Source organism: Podarcis filfolensis (assembly GCF_964270895.1).
Source record: "Podarcis filfolensis genome assembly, chromosome: 11".
Lineage (NCBI taxonomy): Eukaryota > Metazoa > Chordata > Lepidosauria > Squamata > Lacertidae > Podarcis > Podarcis filfolensis.
The window spans coordinates 27,192,516-27,216,117 of NC_139613.1; the positions used below are offsets into that span (position 1 = coordinate 27,192,516).

The 23,602-nt window shown below is 41.3% G+C and overlaps 1 protein-coding gene across 6 annotated transcripts in view; it reads left to right on the forward strand.

Moving 5' to 3' along the window:
- HOMER1 (homer scaffold protein 1) overlaps positions 1-23,602 on the forward strand; it is a 73,908-nt gene that overhangs the window by 15,683 nt on the left and 34,623 nt on the right. For 5 of the 6 annotated variants that reach the window (XM_083576239.1, XM_083576241.1, XM_083576238.1 and 2 more), the window contains exons 2-4: positions 14,137-14,293; positions 18,510-18,641; positions 21,983-22,075. In XM_083576239.1, coding sequence (XP_083432365.1) covers positions 18,540-18,641; positions 21,983-22,075 — 195 coding nt within the window. In that variant the 5' untranslated portion in view covers positions 14,137-14,293; positions 18,510-18,539. Of the gene's footprint in view, positions 1-14,014; positions 14,294-18,509; positions 18,642-21,982; positions 22,076-23,602 lie in introns of those variants that run through there. The other variant, XM_083576237.1, reaches the window with a different exon arrangement.

Sequence of the window (23,602 nt, forward strand, 5' to 3'; positions counted from 1 at the left end):
ATAGCAGAACTGTCCATTTGGAACATGTGGATATAACTCTGCTACTGTCAATGCTGGTTAAAGCCACTGTGGCATTCCCAAACTATTTGTAATGGTCATTGCTAAATATACGAAAAACCACATGTTTTTAGTGATCCTTTGGATAAGCTGCAATGGAATATGCTTGACACCAGTTTTCATACTGGTGAATTTCATTAATTTAAATTGAGATTACTGGTGTGGTGTTGTAGATGGGATGATGGATGCAAGTTGCCTGGGTTAAAGTTCTTTCTTTTAGCCTTGAGTATAACTTGCTATCATTTACCACTCTTCTCTCTAATATTAAATATCTTGTTCAGACTTATTAGGCTAACAGTAAAGCACTTTCGTATGCTATAAGAGCAGTGTTAGAAACTCAGATATACTGTATAGGTGGCAAATGGCTCCCTAAACCAAGGTTACACTCGCCAGAACAGAATGTCTAGTTGCTATTTTTGGACAAGATTGCTTTAAAGTCTTATATTTCAAATGATGGACTAACTGTGACTGATTATCAGTTAAACATCTGGCTAGTTCAGCTGACAACCTTGAGCTAGTGGTATAACAACCTTCGAGAATTTAAGAAAAGTCACTTGATCCAGGGACAGTCCACATATAGAGTGGCCTATTCCTACGTCTTTTCTTAATGGTGATGCAGACCATTCATAATATAAAAATATTCTTCACAACTGTGAGCAGGAAAGTGGGGTGGGGTAAGTGAAGAGAAGCTACAACAATTAACTATAACATTGTCCAGTGCTCCTGCTCAGGCTGCATAGAAAAAGCATTTTGGTTCCTGAAATTCATCCTGATTGTGCAGATAAAATGTAACTGATAGAATTCTACAGGATGAGGCATTAGTCTGTGAGAACAGTCAAGATCCGATGATCCCCAGGCAAGCACCTCCAGATAGTGGAGATGTCAGGTGCTATCCTGGTGCCCAGGTGTCTTCACTTGGTCAATAGGTGGAAATGAGAACACTATATATGAGTATATTATATAGCAAGTGGGGACTCATGAAAATTAGCAATGCTTGGTAGGGGCTAGAATGATGGGTACAGGCACACACATAGGTCCTTGGAAACAGTTGGCAGGGGGTGAAAACCCTTCCAACACATGCTCACAAAGAAACACTCTCAGACAGACACCCCAGCTTATCTTTTAATTCCATTGTAGGTGCATAATGTAAAGAGGTACTAAGGATATTGAGTTGGAGATCCCTCTCATTACTATAGGATTAGTGATTGCCTGAGCAAGACCAGCTGGATGACATCCCTAAAGCAATAAGTGATTGTGGTATTTTGTTTTAGGGGAAGTATACACCAGGCCCCCCAGAATGTACTTTGTTTTAGGCAAAGCCTAGCCTAGAACCTTCCCTATGATAACTTTCTATGTGCACGGGATTCTTTTTGCATGAAGGATGATTCAGTTAAATGAGCCAGCCCAGTCTATAGGTTTTTTTGGATCCCTTCTGTGGGGAGAAAAATAGAAACCACAGAAAGGACACTGCTAAGCAGCAGGTGTTCTGCTTTTCATGGCAAGTCCCACGACTCCTTTTCAGTTAGAAAAAAAGAAAAGAAAAAAGTGTATCTTGTAGTTTGGCTCTGACAACTCTGTCTTATTATAGGAAGTAACCTGTAGAAAACTCTGAAGCACAGAGAAGCTCACTAGGTTACTTCAGGCTTGTTGCCTCTATTAGTAAACAAGTTCAAACATTAATTGTAAAATTTAAGAATTTTTTTATTTTATTTTAGCTTGACTACCTGATCTACTGGTACTATCTACTATATATTTAAAAATAAAAAACCCAAACTAGAATTATACATCAAATGTACATTTGCATAGTGACGCATGCAACTTGACTTCATTCAGTTGTATTCTAAATCTGGTGTGTTGTCTTCTCTAAAATAATACATCCGAATCTGGAATTTCCGTGATTCCTACTAAGGAAAGGTGATTTGATTCTTGGTGAAGACGAGGGTGTACACATGGGGTTTTGCCTCTATACTGCCTTTTGAAGTTGTAGAATTTTGCCATTTAAGTTAGTCAGAGTAAGCTAAGTTTTTTAGCAAAATGTTTATAAATATAAAATATAAAGCTTTTTAAATACAAATTTTAAATAAAACTCTCATACTGAAAAGCTAGCAGATTGTAAACTACATGGATACAGTAGTCTTTTTTCCATGTAATAATGCTGAACTTGACCTTTTAAGAGCTATAATGCTAGGCACCAGTTCTTGAGAAATAAAGAGCTTCAGATAATCACTTGAAAAATAAATCTAAAATAAATGCTGTGAAGATAACAGAAGCACTGGAGCCTCCTAAAGCTGATTATAGCAGTAGGCCTGGTAGCTCCTTAATGCTAAGCACTATCAGCTATGGAAATTTCTCTTGCACTGTTTTGTTCTGGTATAGCAAAAATGCATTTAAACCAGATGTGTGTGCCTTCTGTTTAGGAACAGAACTATAGTTTTCATTTTCCTTTTAAACCCACTGAAAACCCACAGCTGTCTCTCAGCAACTGCTTGCTGGTTGACACTGAAATACATACATAGTAAAAATACAACCAGAGCTACCTGTGCCAATTCTGGTATCTTTTAAAAGCTGAAGACATTATATGGGCTCCTCCTACCTTCAAGTTAATGAAGAATGTATTATGGAATAATACTGAGTTTTCAAAATGGAGTCTTCCACTTCCTGATTAAAAATGGCACTAGTATTGCAAAGGACTAGAACAGAAGATTACCTAATGCCACAATAGTTTTGTCAGGGTAGCTGTGTTGAACATTACTTTACTCTAAATATGCTAAAATCAAATCTGTATGCATCTAGACTCGGCAGGTGTTCTTGTAGTTTAGAAAGGCTTGCTGAAATCAAAATTGTTTTTTTAAAAAACCTGTCACATGCACAGAATCTCAGTTCTTATTAGAAAAGAAGTGCAACTGGATTTGTTATTCTAAGTATATTATCTGTGGGGATAAAAACTTGTGCTACTAAGTGGTGGAAAAGATTAAGATTTGGATACTAAATTAAGAATCAACATCCCAGTCATAAAAGAAAATGGCTTGTTGAAGGAGATTGTTTCAGTGGTTCTCTGGCTCAAAGGCAGCATCTTTGGTGGTCACTGGAGCCTGGAGGTTTCTTTCTCCCATTCCATACCAAGCCTGGAGCATCAGCACCTGGAGGCCCATAAAAGCTGGAAGCAAATAAAGAGAGGTTTGCATCAAGGTTTGCTTCTCTGTGGGAGCAGGCCCCCCTTGTTGTTTCAGAGTACTCCTTCCAAAGGCAGCATCCCATGGGTGTTTTGATGGGGTCATGCAGGTGTCCCTTTCCTTCACACAAGAGAGGGGAGGAAGCCTGGCTTTTTAAAATCCCAAACTGGATATATATATAAAAATCTGATTTTCATGCTTTGCCCTGTCTGTTCCTATTTATTCCCTTTTATTCCTCCAATACAAAAAGAAGGCAATGTCCCTAGGCAAGCCCCTACATGTTCCAACTTCAAAATCTTATCCTAACCTTAATAGCTAGTTCTTTCATGGCAACTAATAGAAATTTCTCTCTCCTACACAAGAAAATGGTAAAGTGCTACAATAATTGTAGTTTGAAGTAGAAATATTGATGCTCTGTGTAGCATCAAATTGTGTGTCTGGGGGAACAGGGCTAGACAATGGAAGCTCTGGGTAGTGGACTGTCTGGGGCTGGATAGTAAAGGTGTTCTACATTCTAAATGTTTCTGTCTATATCCTGCAGAAAGCACATTCCAAACAATTGTTAAAGTTTTCTAGTCTTGATAGTGCTAAATAGCTTATTATCCTGTAAGAAAGTGATTGAGTTTAATAAAGGTTTAGTACAATTCAGAAGTCTCAGTGATCCCACTGAGACTTAATTGCTTAATTGTTTTTGTTTAAATGTGGTGATTTCAATTGCAGTTTGGTACACCTAGTATCATCTAGATGAGTATCCCTCTTTGTCTTTGTATATGTGCATTGAGAACAATTCCATATCCAAGGTTTTGGGGCATATAATTGAATTGATGGAAGAATGTGACAGTGTCTGAGGTAGAAATTGCAATTAATGCTTTTGAAGAGCAGACATTACTGAAATGATAGTGTTTACACAACTGGTAATTTCAAAGTAATACTGTAACAACAACTCCACTTTTAAACTTGCTACTGCTAACATCAGTGTATTTAACTTTTGGAGAACAATTAAGTTAACTTCAGCTAATAAGTAACACCCCTCTGCAAAGTAGTTGTGCACAGAAAGAAGTACAATGAACCCTCCTAAAAGTAGACTATAAAATACGGTAAATAATGCAACAGGTTTTTACTCACTACTATCCTTAGAATTAAGTTTGTGCAGCAGACCTCTTTTCCCTACTGTCTCTGAACAATGGCAAATTAAACCTGCTGGAGAATGTGAAAAATTATTGGATTAACCTGATTCGTAAAGAATGTGTAGATGAGCTTTAAGATGCAGGTGGTGAAGTTCATTGTTCGTGCCCTTATTTTAAGCCGAAGAAGAGTGGTCTTGAGCTCTCAAAAGCTTTCAGAGTCACCATCTGGAACTGGCTCAGCAAGAGGTGCTGTAGTACCTAATGGCTCATCAAGAGCTTTACTCCACCAAGTGACAGGCTCGTTGAGACAATCTTTCCAGCATTTATTCATTTTTGTCGGTATGCTAGAATACATACATATAAGATTTTTTAAAATCTACATTTATAACAGAAGTTACCAATTTTTGTAGTCTTGCAGGCACATCTGGAATTTTAGAGAGTACAGTGGGCATCATCCCCTTCTTTGCTTTTCTCCCCGCTTTCCATAGTGTTACAGATAAAACAGGGACAGTCGGAGAGAAAGAGAGTCCACATACATATTCTTTTGATTCTCATGAATCTGCCTGATTTTACACCGTGAACTTCAAAACACCATCAAATTAAAGCTTACCTTGGTAGACTACAGAGTAAAATTGTACTTCTTGTTATTGTCATCACCACAAAAACGTTGATCAAAGGCATGTATCTCAATGATACATTTTTTAAATATAGGGTGACAATAGAATCACCAGCAAATTGGAGAACACTTGTGTGGAAAAGTGGTGGCCTATTTAATAGTGGCAGTTTTGAGAAGATCCTTTGTAAAAATTGAGTACCCATGCCTGCACTGGGTGGTTTTTTTTAAGAGAGGTGATTAGTGATGGGAAGAGTAGGGGAAAGAACCCATTAAAAATAATGCCATTTCAAGAGGATCCAGTTTACTGAATAAGATGTATGTGTGTTCATGTGTGTGTGTGCTCTTTCTCTCGGTGGCATGCCGCTTTCTCTGCCTTGGTGGCTTTTGTTTTCCTCCCTCTCCCCAGTCTCCCAGATTACTGCCCTTTCCACACTTTTCCTCCTACCCTTGGTTGCTGCACCATCTCTCCAGCTGCTCAGGTGTCAGCCTGTGCTTTGATGAGCACACAAAGCTGAATGAGGGCTGTGGGAAAGAGTGTTACTCTTACTCCTTTAGCTCTGTACTTTTTATGGATGGGGGTGCGGAAGGTAACCACTTCCCCCAACTTATGACAAAGGGAGCAATGGCAGGGGGTGGTGCTTAGAGGCTTTGTGGGCACTATGTTGGAACCCTAGCTTTATACTGAGTCAGGGCGTTGTCTACTTGAACAATATCTATAGTGTTCCTGGCAGTTATTATCTAGGGTTTGGACTAAGGTCTTTCCCAGTCCTATTGCATGAGACACTTTAACAGGAAATACCATGGATTCTGGGATCATTATTTATTCAAAGTATGTACTTCTCTCTAGACCAGGGGTCAGCAACCTTTTTCAGCCATGGGCCGGTCCACCATCCTCAGCCCATGTGGTAGGCCGGACTATATTTTGAAAAATAATAATGAATGAATTCCTGTGCCCCACAAAAAAACCAGAGATGCATTTTAAATAAAAGCACACATTCTACTCATGTAAAAACACTAAGCAGGCCCCACAAATAACCCAGAGATGCATTTTAAATAAAAGGACACATTCTACTCATGTAAAAACACCAAGCAGGCCCCACAAATAACCCAGAGATGCATTTTAAATAAAAGTACACATTCTACTCATGTAAAAAACACGCTGATTCCCAGACAGTCCATGGGCCGGATTGAGAAGGCGATTGGGCCCACGGGCGTTACGTTGCCTACCCTTGCTCTAGACTCCTTTTGACCCCAAAGGAACCAATGTGAATTAGACTTGGTAGCTCTCAAGGTAAACATATATCTCCCCCAGATATCTTTTGAAAACTAGTTAGCTCTGAATCTGAGTGTACATTAAACTTGCTAATTCACCTACAACCCCTAAAGGGATGGAGATTTGTGCCTTTATATGGAAAGATTTGACAATGAAAATGGCTTCCCCACCATACATTCAGAACCAAAAGGACATTTCCCCCTATTCCGGGTTCATATTGTGTCCTGCCCCATGTAGTGGCCTAGTTATCAAAAGAAATAGACTCATAGCTATTTCCAGGGATAACTCAGTCACAAGCCAGTTCTGAAAAACTGGTCTCCATGAGTGGTGAAATCATCCATAGCAAATTCTTATATCAGGAACCAACTCAACAATCTCTCCTAGAGAAAGTCTGTGGCAAGTGATCCTGGGTTTATCAAGAAACAATATTCTCTGCATTTTTAGGTTCCAGTGCATCAGTAAAGCTCTGGAGATTATGAAAATATGAAGGCAGTTCTAGCTTCCATAGCTTTCCTTATGGTATGGTATATACCAGCCTCTGCCATGCTGGTGCCCTCCAGATGTTTTGAGCCCAAAACATCTGGACGTTCCCAGTATGAGGGACGCTGGTATATTCTTCAAGTAAGTGCAATAGCTAGGCACATTTAAAAAAGGGTTTGTCATATTGGCCATAAGGAAGAACTTGAAAATCCACAGTTGGACAAAACCTATATGTATTATGACTAGTGTATCTCATCCAGGATTTTGCATAGCTGACCTCATGGCTAAAATATCCAACACAATGCTTGTACCTTTTTGTTTTTCCTTGATTTCTACCCCACAACCACTGCTTTGTGCAACTTCTTGTGACAATTTTTGTTTTTGTGAGAATTTGGTGGGTCCTGTTAAATACATTGCCCAACTGAATTTTATAATAGTTAAGCAACAACTCCTAAATTTCAGATCTCTTAGCTGTATAATTTTTAATGAGGCTCCCAACTAGTGGTGTTTTTTAAACACTTTAAAATTGAGTGATTTTCTTCATAGGGGGCAGTTTAAAGCTGGCAAGATTGCCAAACACTTTTCACAGAATCAGGAATAGAATACGTTTAGTGATTGGGTTGTTGACTGGAGTGACTGGAGTGCTAATCTAAGCAAGGTCTCAACATATATTTTAATCAACTAAAATTCTTTAAGGACTGGTAGCAGAATTGTTTTTCCCATTTAAATTTGAGTGGGTACTGTATTGGTGTGAAATGCATAGCAGAGTGCAGCTGTAAATGAATTTTGGCCTTTTGAGTTGCTTTAAGGTTGACTTGCCAATTGAATATACCTTATAGTTGTTGTTAGTCTTCCTTTAAATATCACTATCAAATGTTGCTTTTAAAACTGTCTTGTCAGATGTCCTTGATGCATTCCATATAAGATAGCATGTTATACATGCACACCATAAGAGGAGAAAACGAGTGCATGATACAGATGCCTGGGTCACAATGGCCTTAACTGAGAAGCATATTGTCTACTGTTTTGTTTAGCCTGTTAGCTAAGGTGGATTTTTTGTGGGCATTACTTTACATTGCTTGGCTTCAGATGAAATTTTATAGGCATGGCAAAGTGTAGTAGGCTGTGACATGTTTGCAATGTGTTTACACTACCAAGCACATGTAGCAGCTGCTTCCATCTGTGTTCGCCACACAATTTCCCCACTCATTTTAAAACGGTTTGCTAAAATACCCCGTGGCTTAATATTTTGTAGGGAGCAGAACTTGCTAAAGAAGCAACAGCACAGCTTTCCTTGTTTTCAGTGCTGAAAATGTGTGTGACATAAAAATGGGTACCCCTCGGTGGGTATTTTGGCTGCAGGGTGCCCATCTTTTTCCTAGTTTCTCAATGAGAACAACAGCTTACACATATCAGTGAATTCAGTATATTCCAGTAGTTAGTCTTGCTTCTCCTCCCATGTTTCAGGTGGACTGCTTGGCCTTTAAAAGAGAGGTGCATTTTGATTGACTGTAGTGAGGACTCTTCCAGGTTGGTTCAGCTGCTTTAAATATTTATGCTTGTCTTCTTCACCCTAACTTTTTCACTAGGTTTTTCCCTTTGTGCCTTCTCTACTGATGAAGCATTATAATGCATTACATTTTTTTTAAAGCCCACTCATTTTATCCACTGTGAAAGAAGAGCAGTATAAACGTAAGCCACAATATTGCCATCTTTGTTACCCAGCTACTAGACTTGGATAGAGTGTAGCTTCATGGATAGACTTTTCCACCCTCCCCACTTCTTTGAGCAGTGAGAAAGGAAAGAACACTGGCAACTTACAGAGTTTCTGTAACACTGGCTTTATTTACAGTTACACAAATAGTGTGTGAGAACAAACAACAGGCACACCTGCAAGGCAGCAAATCACATCCCCACATCAGATTCCCCAGAAAGAGATCCTGAGGCACATGTGCCATCCACTACTTTCTTGCTTTCTCTGCTTCCACCTGTTTCCAAATTGCTAGAAATGCTATTTCTCCAAACATTCACTCCCCACTTTATGCACACACATGCATGTGCACATAAGCAGCGGTGCTCAAAGAGTTCAGTGCAGAGTTTTGTTCAAATTCCTCCCATCTACCACGGTGTGCATGTTAAAAATCAGGGAGTGGATTGTTTAAATCAGGGGTCAGCAAGGTTTATCTTGCCTGGGCCGGATCGGTCCTGCGTAGATCCCTCCGTGGGCTGGATCACGCGTGCGAGTGCATGCACCCGTGATTTTCTGTGTCTGCGCATGTGCGCCTGCGATTTTCAGTGTCTGCGTCTGCGCAGACGTGATTTTCAGAGTCTGCGCATGCGCAGACGCGATTTTCTATGCTGCGGAAGTGAGTCCGCGCTAGTTTAGCACAGTGCATGAGCAGGCAGCTCAGTTCGGGGGCAGCTTGTGGGCCGGTCAAATGACCTCCGTGGGGGACTTCCGGCACATGGGCCTTAGGTTGCTGACCCCTGGTTTAAATACATATTTATAGTATTACAAGGTGGTCCAAGACCGGCTTTAAAAAATCCTCATCTTCTCCCCCACACCCCTGCCCTGCCTAGTATGGTTGCTCTAGGAGAGGGTTAAGGAGTAAACCCTACACAAATCCAGCGTGGAGTCCCTAAGACAGTTGGATGGAATCTTGTATGCCTCCTTCTGGCAACTCCTGCAGCCAAGCTGGTGCCTAGTGTATTGCTCTACTTCCCTTTGGACCACATCAGCAGGATGAACAGGGGTTGTTATCATCTAGGCAACCCTGGACCTCCATACACGCTGCCCAGAGAGGTCACTTCTGTGTAGCTAACATAGCAAAAACTATGGGAGGCAGTTACATGTTACTGGTCTACAGGCACAGGAGGTGCTGTGATTCTCCAGCAGTTTGCCTTCACCCCAAGAGGCACACTCCATTGTCTCTTGATACATGTGGATGTCAACAACCAATGACATATTTAAATATGTGTTTCTGCATGGACTTTGAATAAAATCGGATTAATGCAGAAGTAGGATGGCACAGACTGAGGAATGATCACATGCAGAAGTGACATGAACCAGAAATAGACACATCTGTCCACCCCTACAGATACACTGTAAGAGAAGAGTGAATGGAAGAATGACTGAGAGCCATGGAGCGTGATGGAATGCTGGGTGGAGTCAGAGTGACTGACAGGTGGAGGGTGTCTGAGAATTACAGTTGAAGTGGAGTTGTGAGAAAGTGTATGAAAGCAGAGGTAAAAAGTAAGGATAGCCATAAAGAGGAAAATTGGTAATTTTAAATTAGGTGATATCTGTAAATATACAGTGCTCTTCTGTACTATCTACGGTAGCTCAATAGGTTGTGGTGGCAGGTATTGTGAGGGTCTTAAAGGGAAGTTTAGATGTTTGAACTAATTACTTCTAGGGACCTGAGCCTTCTCACACATACCTTTTGCTGGAGATGGTGTGATACGTCACCTCCCCCAAATTCTGACTTGCCCTTTGCCGAACAAGAGAGGTCTCCATATAAAGAAACAATGAACTCCCATAAAAAAGCACCAACCAGTCATTAAGGACTATTAACCAGTGATCTACTAACAAAAAAGAATTATTAGGTCAGTGATAGTGGTGCTTGCTAATTCCTTCTCACCCTATCCTTAAGTGGTAGGAGGAATTCACTCAAATATCATTTTTTTTGTATCAGGCTTTTAAGTATTTTAAAGAGTTATTTCTTACCTTAATGTTCAAGGATAAGCATTTTAAGAAAATGATTCCAAGTTCCAAAAGTGACTTTCCTAGATTTAAACCTGTGAATAATGAATTAATTCACTTGATGACTCTTGGGGTTCCTTCCAACTCTATAATTCTGTGCTTTACTCACTACTGTTTAAGTCAGGGGTAGGCAACCTAAGACCCATGGGCCACAAGCTGCCCATGGGGGTAATTTAACCAGCCCACGAGTCGCCCCCGAACCGAGCCGCCCACTCGACGAATCCCCTCGTGCTGCACTAAACTGGCACAGCATGCCGCGGGGACTCGCTTCCGCGGTGCTGGAAATTGCGTCTGTGCATGCGCAGATGTCAGAAATCGTGGGGGCATGCACAATCCAGCCCACGGAGGGATCTCCACTGGAGTGAACAGGCCCAGGCAAGGTAAACCTTGCCAACCCTGGTTAGAGTCTTCTCTCTGCCCTTATTTCCTCTGTCTCCTAAACCCTTTCCATCCTATTTCTCCTTAATTATAGATAGTGTCATCAATGTACATAGCACCATCCATCTTAAGGAGAAGTTACCCAAAGTGAACACAATAATCCAGCTTTATCTTTACTAATGCCAAACAGTGTGGAAGTATTTGAGGCTTCTCTTAGTATAACCCTAGATAGCACTCTGGCTCCTTCCGTGCAAATGGAAATGGGAAAAATCAGCCTAGCCAGCCACCCACTCTGGGTTGGCGATAATGCTATTAGGAGAACAGGAGATGAGACTAGATGGTGCCGGCTGGCTAGGTGGGTGTGTTGGGGTTTTTTCTTTATAATTTTTCTTTAAAATATGTCTGTTCAGTCACATCACAGTTGTATTTCAAAAATGGAAACTACACAAGCAGAACAACTACAAGCATGCTCAAAGAATCTTTGGCATGGTTTACTGCTTAAAGGTAAAGGTAAAGGTACCCCTGGCCATTAGGTCCAGTCATGGCCGACTCTGGGGTTGCGGTGCTCATCTCGCTTTACTGGCCAAGGAAGCCAGCGTACAGCTTCCAGGTCATGTGGCCAGCATGACTTAAGCCGCTTCTGGCAAACCAGAGCAGCGCACAGAAATGCCGTTTACCTTCCCGCCGGAGCAGTACCTATTTATCTACTTGCACTTTGACATGCTTTCGAACTGCTAGGTTGGCAGGAGCAGGGACCGAGCAACGGGAGCTCACCCCATCACGGGGATTCGAACCGCCAACCTTTAACCCACAGTGCCACCCACGTCCCTGGTTTACTGCTCACCACTGGTCAAAAAACTACTTCATTTTTCATCTCTCCAAAGTCAGTCCACATGAGATGTTGGGATCAAACTAGGGCTGTAGCTAGGGTGGGGAAATGAGGCTTAATGGAGCCTCTGAACATTGATGGGACCCGCCCCTTCAAAAAACATGGGAGGGAGCAAAGTGCCTCAGCCCCCAGGAGCTGGCATTTATGCTGCAGAACTTGCATGCATCTCTTGTGGGACTCCTTCCATGGCAGTAGTGTGTGGTCAGTGGACCAAGGGAACAAGGCTAGTTCCCTAAATGTTTCCCTGGTGTCTCCTTCTCAGAGCCCAGGAAGCTTCAGCCTGTCTTAGGGAGAGAGGTGCAGTGCTCACAGGCATGACATCACCCTTGGAAGCTGGCACCTCTGGCCCTAATTGTTTCCTAAGAAAAATTTCACTGCACACCACTGTTCTGTGGAGAGGCTCACCTGGTACATACTCTGCTATTTTTTACGTATCTGGCAAAAACCTTTCTATTTTATCAGGTTTGTTAGGGATGTTAGATTTGAGCCTGCTATTTTTAATTAGAATTTTGATTCTTGTGCAAATGATATTTCCTCTTCTTAGTAGTAGTGAAGGGTACATATACATTATGTAACTAAATAAAAATACCTTGGGTAGGATGAAGGGGCAGAAAGGTTCCTTCTGGTATTGCTAATGTTTGGAGACAGTGACTGAAGAATGCAGACCCTGCCAAGAAACCTGATTTTTGTTTTTGCTTTGTGTGTACAAGCACGTTTCAGGGTGGTAAATGTTAAGCCTTGTTGCGGCAGCTGTTGTAGCAGCTCTCAGTGCTTAGGATATTGTTGCGAAATATTAAAATAACTTTGTTATGAAGTGTAGAAGCAAGTGAACTGTGAAAATATGATATAACAGGAGTCAGATGGCATTTACCTGAGAGTTACCTCTAATGTGTGAAGACATACAATGTGAAGTAGCTGAACTAGTAAATAAATTATGCCACATCACTAAAATAAGAGGCTCTAAGAAGATAAAACAAAAAAAAAAATTTCCTTCCAGTAGCACCTTAAAGACCAACTAAGTTAGTTCTTGGTAAGATAGCCAATGTAATACCAGCTTTTTAGGAAAGAATGAGACAGGATCCAGAAAATTACAGGCCTATCAGTCGTTACTTCTCCCCTACATAATTAGAGAATGGTGCTAAAGTCTTAAGATTGTTAATTACAATTGCAGTTCAGTAGTAGAACACTGATGAGTAGCTACTAGATAACATCAGCAATGCTAGACAGTCTATATGGAAAAAATATTTCCATCTTTTAAACTTTAAAAATGTAAAGGATTGAACCTGGAAGAGAAAAAATTGGTAGCATTAATACTCTAGATCTTTTAAATGTACAAAGTTACATAAGTCATTTATTTATACACAATCCTATGAAGTTGGCTGGTGAACATTCTGCACTTTTGCCTTAGGCTATCCAATGAGTTTTGTGACTTAGAGATTTGATCTAAGGGATTAAATCACATATAAGACACTTAATTTGATATTTCATTGATTAACTATTCAATACTATAAACAATTCCCTGCTATCACTTTCAAATTGCTCCTGTTGTGGAGATTCTCCTCAAGTGCAAGCAACAAGCCCCTAGCATTGACTTACTTTGATGTCCAAACTAGCGCATTGTTTCTGTCCAAACAAGCCAGGTTTGGGAAGACAAGGACAAACCTTAGCTTAGCATCATGACTCGTTTGGAGAGAAGCAAACCATTTTGTACAGAGTGCTAGATTCCTGATCACAGCAACACGATTATTGAATTAATGAATTCATTGGTGTTAATGGACAGCTCAGATTCTGTACTTTTCCCCCCCTAGGCAGACATAAGCAGATATTTTATACATGCCTCAACAGCCATAATATTAGATTGCGAGATAAAGGCTAAAAGAGGCGGTAGTTGTGATCTACAATGTGAAGCATTTGACAGGAAAGCAACAAATATTTTTCAGTAAGTCATAGCTCATGATATCTAGGGCTTCTAGGCTATTGAGAAAAGGATGAGAAAAGTCCTCCCACTAGGTTTCGCTCAATGGAAGAAAATCACACTTCTGTTATTGACAGTTAGTGTTAAAGAGGTTGACAGATGGAGAATGAGGGAGGGGGAGGTGGTGTATCAGTAGTGCCTCTATATTTAGATATGCCTCCTTTATCTGACTGTACAGCTGGCCACTCAATTTATTTTAAAGGACTTGTGCTTCCCTTTCCTGTGAGTACTTTTCATGTGCTTCACAGATATATCCTACTCCATGCACGCAAGCCTGTGGGGGCCAAGTACATTACTCATGCAAAGTGAAGTTCATAGGGGCCAATGGATGGAATATCCAAATGACTTGTGTACAACCATATTGCGTCCAAATCAGATTCATCACTTTTACTTTCTGCCCTTCAGGGAGCAACCCATCTACAGCACCCGAGCTCATGTCTTCCAGATTGACCCTAACACGAAGAAGAACTGGGTTCCCACCAGCAAGCATGCTGTTACTGTGTCCTACTTCTATGACAGCACAAGAAATGTCTATAGGATAATCAGCTTGGATGGCTCAAAGGTAAGCTATCTGACAGTTTAAACTCAGGTAAACTTCTACATTTAATCTGTGTGTCCCCCCCCCCCTTTTTTTTAACATTACTGAAAAGTGATGCAAAATGAGAACACCACTCTTGGAACTTAACATACAATATAATTCTTTATTAATGTTTGAAGTTTGTCGAGAAACCTGTTTGGGGACTTCTTGTTTCCTCTGACTTCTCTGTCTCTCAATTCACTGTAAAGGAGGGAGGAGGCTAAAAGGCATTCTGCTTGGAGTATATATCTTTAGTCCTAAGTAATATGGCAGATATTATGTTGAGTAGTTTTATTTTTTTATTAATATTAATGTAGAAATCCATTTTCTACCAGAAAATCTAGTCTTATTCTCCCTGTGTGCCAGAATGTCAAAACGTCTATACTAAACATAACACTGCATATTGAGGAACGTTCTAATGTTTGCATTTAATCAATCTGTTCAACAGTTGATCCATTTACTAAAATTTGATTGCTACCCTGGGCTCCATTGGGAGAAAGGGCAGGATATATGTTAGATGGATGGATGGATGGATAGATAGATAGATAGATAGATAGATAGATAGATAGATATGCTGATAATATTGAATGTGAAGATTTCAAGTCTAAATTACCATTTGGAAATCAACAGCTTGATTATTCCAACTGGCATTTTTTCTCTCTCTGAATCTTCTTTAAAATCCTGACATGGTTCAAATATATTGTATCTTAGGTAAATTGGTTCATCAATGTGTTTAGATTACATTATCCAAAACTCATCCTTCCTGACTAGGGTTAAAAAAAAAAACCTTCAAGGAAAAGGCAAACTTCCTGCATACTTGTGCAGAAAATATAGATTATGTCACCCAAGTTCATGGTGTAACATAAACAAAAGAAAAATGGAGGTCCCTGCCTCAAAGGAGTTCACAATCAAAATTTTGATAGCAGGAGAGAATAGAATACTATTAAAACATCTGCATTGTTTGCTCTGTGGTGGAAAAAGTTTTTTTCTTTAAAAAAATGGCATTTTGCTAATTGTCCTATAATTGTTGGGGCTGGGGTGTCTAAAGATGTGCTGATTTCATGATCAGCGACTTCGAAAATCCTGCTGTCTGGCCTCCAGTATTATGAGCAGTTTGTATTCTTGGAGTAGCTCAGTCTGCTAATTTATTAAGAAAACTAATTGATGTCAATATGCAAAGCAGATATGGATGCTGTATGATTTATTTCAAACAATAAAAGATCATGTAATTTTTCTATTGTATCCTGTTGGTCAAGGCACAAAGTAAACTTCTGATAATATTTCCACTGCCATTCAATTTCATTCATGCTGTAGTGGGACTCTTGCAGACATCAGAATAAACATGCAGTGTTTCATGTAAGGATTCAGTTTGCACAATTATCTAGCACCACCAACTGGATGATTTAAATGTAGAAAGCTAAAATATTCCTTCATTTTTCGACAACTATATGGTACCAACTCCTCATCTGGATGAAAGGCAGCTGCCGTCAATGCAAAAAATATGAACCTTTGACCTGGGCATTTTAATTAGGATTTCATGGGCTTCAGTGCCATTTGTATCTTTTGAAAACCTATTCCTTGGAATGAGGCGCAATTTAAAGTTACTGAGGTTTGAATGAGTATTTCTTTCTCCAGTTTTGCTGAGTGGCAGATTTCAAGCTGCTGTGGTAAGTCTCGATTTCTAATCCCAGGGAAGATGACCTTTGGATTCAGGAACTGATCTGACTATAGGTGTCAAACTTCCCATGGCCCTGATCTAAATTCAGAGCTAATTATTGCTTTAAAATGAACCTTCTCCAGTTTCTGAGCAGTAGTTTACTAGAACAAAGTGCATAGATATTATATAAGCTACATTTTTTGAAAAATCTGAAAAACACAGAATAGAGTTTATGGCACATACTTGCTAATTAGGTTTTGTTAACCTAGACTTCTGAAATAAATTAAATGTGGAGTATTATTGCTATCTTGTTCGTGACTTTTGCTCAACAGTTTCATCCAAAGAGTCACATAGAAGAGCACATTACAGGACTACATGTGATGCATAAGATATGTGGATCGAATCACTCAACATTTCAAAGCAACTGTAGGAGAGCTCAAATTTGAAGATGTGGGACTATTTAACTCTATCCTGATCTTACTACCCAAAGCTGCTATTAGCCCAGCAGAGGGGGAAGGTGCTGCAACTTTTTCTTCCTTTGGGGCTAGCGGCTGCTTTGTGATGAAACAGTTAAGCGACCTTTACTCAGTCCCACAAGCTTTGATCAAATTTGGAGTTATCCTGTTGTTGCTTTAAATTGTAAGGAAAACTGTGTTTTGGAAAACTGAATTACAGATTTTCTGTGGAATGTATAGTTTCACTCCTCTATACAGTGGTACCTCGGGTTACATACGCTTCAGGTTACAGACTCCGCTAACCCAGAAATATTACCTCAGGTTAAGAACTTTGCTTCAGGATGAGAACAGAAATCATGTAGTGGCGGCGCAGCAGCAGCAGCAGGAGGCCCCATTAGCTAAAGTGGTGCTTCAGGTTAAGAACAGTTTCAGGTTAAGAACTGACCTCCGGAACAAATTAAGTACTTAACCTGAGGCACCACTGTATAGCCATTTTTTAAACTAATGCAGCATGTTTCAAAGCCCCTCTTAACAATGCCTTTTTGGTGCAGAAGAAACAAACCTTCCAATACAAACTCCTCCCTTTCTACACACAGTTGCACATGGTGCTTTGATGTTACAGCAATTGCTGAAGGGAAGCACAGCATTCCTGATTGCCTGTTCAGTCTCTTAAAACAATGATAATCCCAGTAAGCTTTTTCAGGAAGGCTGCTAATAGCAAACCTCGCCATGTGAATTAAGCAATAACATGCTCTCTGAATCTTATCTGATGACTGTTTCTGCCACCTCAGCAGGTTTTGTTTTTTTTTTTTTTTTAAGGCTATAATCTTGTGCCCAATTAACTGGAGCAAGCCTTGTTGGAGCAAGCCTTGTTGAATTTAATGGAAATTACTTCTGAGTAGACATGAACACGATTGTGCTGCACCAGATGTGTTTCTGCCAATCCTGTGCTGGCTTCCTAATTTTAAGGAGGTGCTATCTGTCAAACCTGATGGGTTTGCAATTCTATGACTTCAATATCTCCAACATTTTTAGTGTAGTGATGCTGTCATACAACAGGCTAATAGAGAGCGACCTTCATTTGAATCTTTGTACTAAGACTCTTTCAAGAGGATTGGTCTCAACCTTCCATAAAAGCCTTAATCACGATTTTTAAGGGTGACACAATGGCTTACTCATTAGTGCTCTTTCTAAAAGCTGTACTTGGAACTGATTGCAGTCTTCATTGTAAATAAAAAGAGTGCACTTGATTGTGCCTTTCTAAATTTTTAACATTTTCCATTTTCTGAATGCCATCTGGATATAAACATTTACCTGCTTCAGAGGTACAGGCTTTGATTTTTCCAAAGTCCTGGCTTATTTAGGGACTTGTAAGGGAATAGAGTGATGTGTCCACTGCAGATCTAGCTGCTTCCAAGTCTAACTAGCAATAACCTGGAGTAAGGCTAGAGACCTGTCAGCAAATAACTGTAATGAGAAAAGGTTCCTAAGAGAATATCCCCAGGATAGCAAGTTCAGGGGAGTTTGGGTAGAAAAGAAAGGTACCTTGCTCTGCCTCTTTCAGTTGCTGCTGTTAGCCTATCTCTGAAAAAACTCCTCTGGGGAATGGTTGCATAGCTTTTCACACACACACCCCACCTTGATCTCTGTTAATCCTATGGGAGGAAAGAGTCCGTCATTATTACACCCATTTTACAAAGGGGTGGGCAGTGCTGTGGCTGAAGGTGTCCCCTTTTTTAAATTAAATTTTAATTAAAGGCTAGGATAACAGCGCAGCATGCAAGGCAAAAAACCCGAGGGTGAGCACAGCTCTCTCCAGCTTTCCAAAAGTGGGTCTAGCATCATTCTCAAATTTTGAGTCTTCCATTCTGCCCTCCTTTTATCCTTACAGTTACTCTGAGAGCAAGCAGGAACTGGAATCCATAGCTGGATCTACACTGATCTGTTAATCACTAACAAAATTCCACCTTCTCCCTCTTCAGGTTGCTGTTCAACATGCGAAGCTGACTCCTGGCCCATGACGTTAAGGGAAGCTTTATGAGTATATTACTTTGTTATTTCATAACTTCTTCTTTTCTTTTTTTTGCAGGCAATAATAAACAGCACCATCACTCCCAACATGACATTCACTAAAACATCACAGAAGTTTGGTCAATGGGCAGATAGCAGAGCAAATACTGTTTATGGCTTGGGATTTTCCTCTGAACACCATCTCTCAAAAGTAAGTAAAAGGCAATGTAATATCTCAACATGGTCTTGAAGTGTTGTCTAGTGTGTGTCTGCAAAGATGCCTCCCTACACCTGCCCTGGAGAAAGACTCATCAAGGAAACCATAAGTTGCCACTATATTCCTCCAATTCATAGCAGCAAAAGCAAAATAATTGCAGGTTTGGGAAGAATAATGCCATATTAATTCTCAAATTTATTATTTTGCTCTTTTAATATTTTACTGTTCCAAAGGCTGAAATAGATTTTTTTTTAACCTATAAAAAGTTACTAAAACTACTAAAGCCATCAATCATGAATTTGCAGAACCCTGGATACCAAAACTAACCCTGGGCTTCTTGTTAAGCAGAGTGAGGCAGCTGCCTTAGGTAGCAAGTGCTGGGTGGTGCAGGAAGTAGCAGCAAGACATTGGAGCTGCATGGGCCTGCCCTGAACACTATAAATGAGCTTGCTGCCCTCGTGGGCAGTGGAAGATGCTTGACCCATCACTAGAGTCAAACCAAGATACAACTGCCATTCTGGTTAGTTTCTGTACATGGAATTGGGTGAGTGCCATCATGTTGTTTGCCAAATGACCAAAACCCACTCACCATTCAAAGTCCTTAAACTTTGTTCAGGATTGGACTTGGCAGCACTTCTCCGTGTGCATTACCTGTTTTGGGTTGAGAGTGCTCTCATCCAGTCTTACAGTTATATAACCTGATGGAGAAGGTAAACCTTATGTGTTGGGTTGGAGTCAGTACAAGTTACATTGGCCAATGAGTGGTTTCCTTGAATTGACCAAACCAGCGGCACTGAGGACCATAATTCATGATTTCTGCTTTGGTTGGCTTGCTTTCATTTTATGATGGTGAGGCATGAAGCAAAGACCCAAGCTGGAGAAGAGGCAATAGTGAGCTACATGGTCAGAGCACTGATATTGTCTTCCTCAGCTCTCCATATAATCTTGTTCAATGGGTTTATATTCACTATGGAGGACACCCTCTTAAAACCACACTTGACTATTCTAGTGAACATTTGCCCAGTCCCACAGTTCACACTCTCCCTTCCAGCTGAGAACCTACAGTGGCCATGGTAACAGAGCTGTCTTTGGTGCAAGAGAGATTTGGCAGTGGGCACTTAATAAGTCAGGGTTTAACCCCAATAGTCCTATAGTGTAGCTTGAGCTCTAGGAATACAGGGAGCTGCATTTATACTACATCATATTGCTTGCCATCTAGCTCAATATAGTCTGCTCTGACTGCCTGTGACTTCCAGGGCCTCAAGCGCAGGCCTTTATCATCTCCCGTTACCTGACCATTTCAACTAAAGATGCCAAGGGATTGTATCCAAGACCTTCTAGATGCAAAGCATGTTCCCTACTAAGCTATGATCTATCCATGGAGCTATTAGTTTCTGTGTAGGGAAAGTAGGTTTTTAAGAGTATCCTATATATGGAGCAGAGTATTTGAACAGATGTAGCCCAGGGAACATAGACTTCTTGCACATTCTTTTGAATTGTTATAGCATGCAGCTGTTCTACAGAGAAGTATGTAGTGGGGAACATGTGGTTTTGTGCCCGGTATCTGAAGAAAGCATTGAATTTGGAAATGGTTGGGCTGCCTACTTGTCAAAATTGCTGAAACAGTTACAGTATTTTTCGCCCTATAGGACGCACCGTCCCATAAGGGGCACCTAGTTTTTTGGGGGGGAAATAAAGGGGAAAAAATTATTTCCCCCCCAGGCGCGGGGCTGGGGCAGGGGAAGCCCGAGCTTCCCCCGACCCCAGCCCCCAGAACAGGCAACTCTCCGCAAGCCGCGGGAGCCCGGCGCTGGGCTCTCGCGCCTTGCGGAGAGCTGCGCGAAGTCTGGGCGCTTTGAGCTCAGCGCGCCCAGCCTTCGGCATGCAGGCAACTCTCCGCAAGCCGCGGGAGCCCGGCACGGGCTCCCACGGCTTGCGGAGCTCTGTGCGAAGCCTGGAGAGCGAGAGGGGTTGGTGCGCACTGACCCCTCTCGCTCTCCAGGCTTCAGCGAAAGCCTGCATTCGCCCCATAGGATGCACACACATTTCCCCTTCATTTTTGGAGGGGGAAAAGTGTGTCCTATGGGGCAAAAAATACGGTAGTTCTGTGGAACCAGACAGGTGCTTGAGTAGTGAAAATTAAACAAATGTAAAAGCAAGTGTAAGCCAGTTAGATTGGGAACAAAAATGGCTTCTTGGCAAATTACAAAAGGATTATTTTTCAAATATAGATGCCTGCACATCTATATCTTGGTGATAAAATGGTCAAGTAAACCAGAGGTTTATATGCAACAAAGAATTAAAGAAAATAAGGGAAAGCTTTCCTCTCAAATTTCTCCACTGGCCCTTGGGAATCTGTCGTCCTATATGCTCCCCAGCTCAGAGTGTGACTTACGTGTGAGAACCAATGACAATAATAATAATAATTTATTATTTATACCCCGCCCATCTGGCTGGGTTTCCCCAGCCACTCTGCAGGTAGAGACAGCAAGTCTAACAGAGGAGCATATGCCAGACCCTGTACACTAGGAGAATTCTTCTCCGATTTACTATTCATAATCTCTGAATTCAAAAGTTCTCATCCACTGATAGAGAGAGCCTTTCTCCAGTGGAGAAGAGGAGCCTTTGGCTCCCACCTAAAGAACTGATGATTCATATCATCTGAAGTAAAATGCCATTTAAAATTGATTACTTACACAGGATTAGAAAAAACCCACAGAGCCTCTTGCTGGGGGGGGCGGGGGAGGGCTAGCAAGCTGTATTCTGAAAATTAATGGTGACTAGTACTGTAGAAAAATATAGCAGGACCAGAACAGCAACAGTTTCCTTATGAATCTCTAGGCAGGAATATTCAGCCATGGCCTTTCAGCAGTCCTTGCTTTACTTCAGTAGAAACCCAGCCAGTCAGTGGGTAAAAGAGCAAGAGCATTCAAGTATACCTAAAGGTCCTCTTCCCTGATACTGCAGGCTCTAAATGGTTAACTGTTATACCAAAAGTTTCGCTGCATAACTGACTTTTGGCTACAGGCTAGATGACAGTTTTTGAAGGGTATGGGTTAGGACATTTTTGAGAGGTAGCAACCTGGCTTAGCAATCTGAATAGCTGTTCCACATTGCATTTTTGCAGATAGAACGACAAACAGAAGACAGATTCTTTGTGACCACCACCACTAGAACATGATATTTCAAGAATGGTCTCTTCAGATTCTCTATAAACCCCTGTTGATTATTGGAGAGCAAATGTTTTTCTCTAACCTGATTTATTATATAGAGTATGTTCTGCTTAGCAAAGCTATGCTATATACAGTGTATAATTATATAATCTTTGCCTTTAGTTTGCAGAAAAATTTCAGGAATTTAAAGAAGCTGCACGACTAGCTAAGGAAAAATCCCAAGAAAAGATGGAATTAACAAGTACACCCTCACAGGTGCGTTTGTTCTGGTCTCTGTTCAGATTGGATTCTGAATGCTACTAAGTTCTTTGCAGATGGGCTTCATTAATCCATTTTACTTTGCAGTTTGGGAAACACAGGTGCTTAGTTGCATGCAAACTGTTTCACAGTCCTGTACCTGGTTTGACAATAGTTACTGGTATGTTGAATAATGCTCTGTAATAGATTCTGTGGGGCTTCTGTGGGAGTGTGTATGCAGCCCAAGTAGCAGTAATTTATATGGTCTTAAGGTTGGGATAGCATCAACACTGGGTGAGCGGCAGAGCGAGCTTGCATACAGCCCTTCAGTATTGCAAGTTCAGCCCACTTTTGGTTCTGGCTTCACTCATCATAGAAGACATGTGCATGCACTGTTTTTTCCCCATGGGTCAATCGGTGACCCTTTGTAAGAAGATGATTTCATGCCCCTGTTAACCTAATTGCAAATACCTAAGCTTGGGTTTTAACTTTCATGCTGCACCAAAAGAGACCTGAAGCAAAATGCTGCTATGCATCATTGCCTCTAGCAGGAGTACTCCTATTCAGGATTCAGATAGCGACTTTTCTAGAATACAGTACTGTAAGAAACTGTAGGGACCAGGGGAAGGACAGCAGGATTATTTCCTAGACTGGCAAGTGGCTGCAGTGTGCAGTTGCATTCTTATCTCCAATCTAGGGCAACTGAGGAGCTAGGGAGGAGGGCAGAGAGGATTTTGGGCAGTGAGGATAATAGAGGAGGGTAAATCTAAGAAAAGGGGAAGTGGGTGGCGCTGTGGTCTAAACCACTGAACCTTGGGCTTGCTGATCGGAAGGTTGGCGGTTCGAATCCCCGCGACGGGGTTAGCTCATGTTGCTCGGTCCCTGCTCCTGCCCACCTAGCAGTTCGCAAGCATGTCAAAGTGCAAGTAGATAAATAGGTACCGCTCTGGTGGGAAGGTAAATGGCGTTTCTGTGCGCTGCTCTGGTTTGCCAGAAGCGGCTTAGTCATGCTGGCCACATGACCCGGAAGCTGTATGCCGGCTCCCTTAGCCAATAAAGCGAGATGAGCGCCGCAACCCCAGAGTCGGTCACGACTGGACCTAATGGTCAGGGGTCCTTTTAAATCTAAGCAAAGTGGGTGGGTGGGGATGTTGAGGAAAGGTGTGCTGTGGAAGCTGGAAAAAGAAAAGGCAACTTAAGGGTTCCTGGTCTCAAATTGTTATTTCTTGCCCTCGATAGCTATTTCTTTCCCCAAAAAGCTTGCCAGGGTTAGAGGGCAGGGAATCCTGAGAGAAGCATGGTGGCACAGGGACGCCTGCAAGGAAGACTGGGGACTTAATCCTATCTGCCTAGGCTTTGCATGGCTGCCAAGCAAAAGCAAGGAAGTACTAAAGATACTATGTCCTTGCTTTGTCTCACACAACAGCTAGTGGCTGTTTCTCACTTTGCTTTTGAGCATATTTCTCCAAAAATGACTGCTTTCAATTGAACTCTGTCTCAGTTTTTCCAGTCCACATTAGTGGCAGTTATTGATGGAATGTAGCC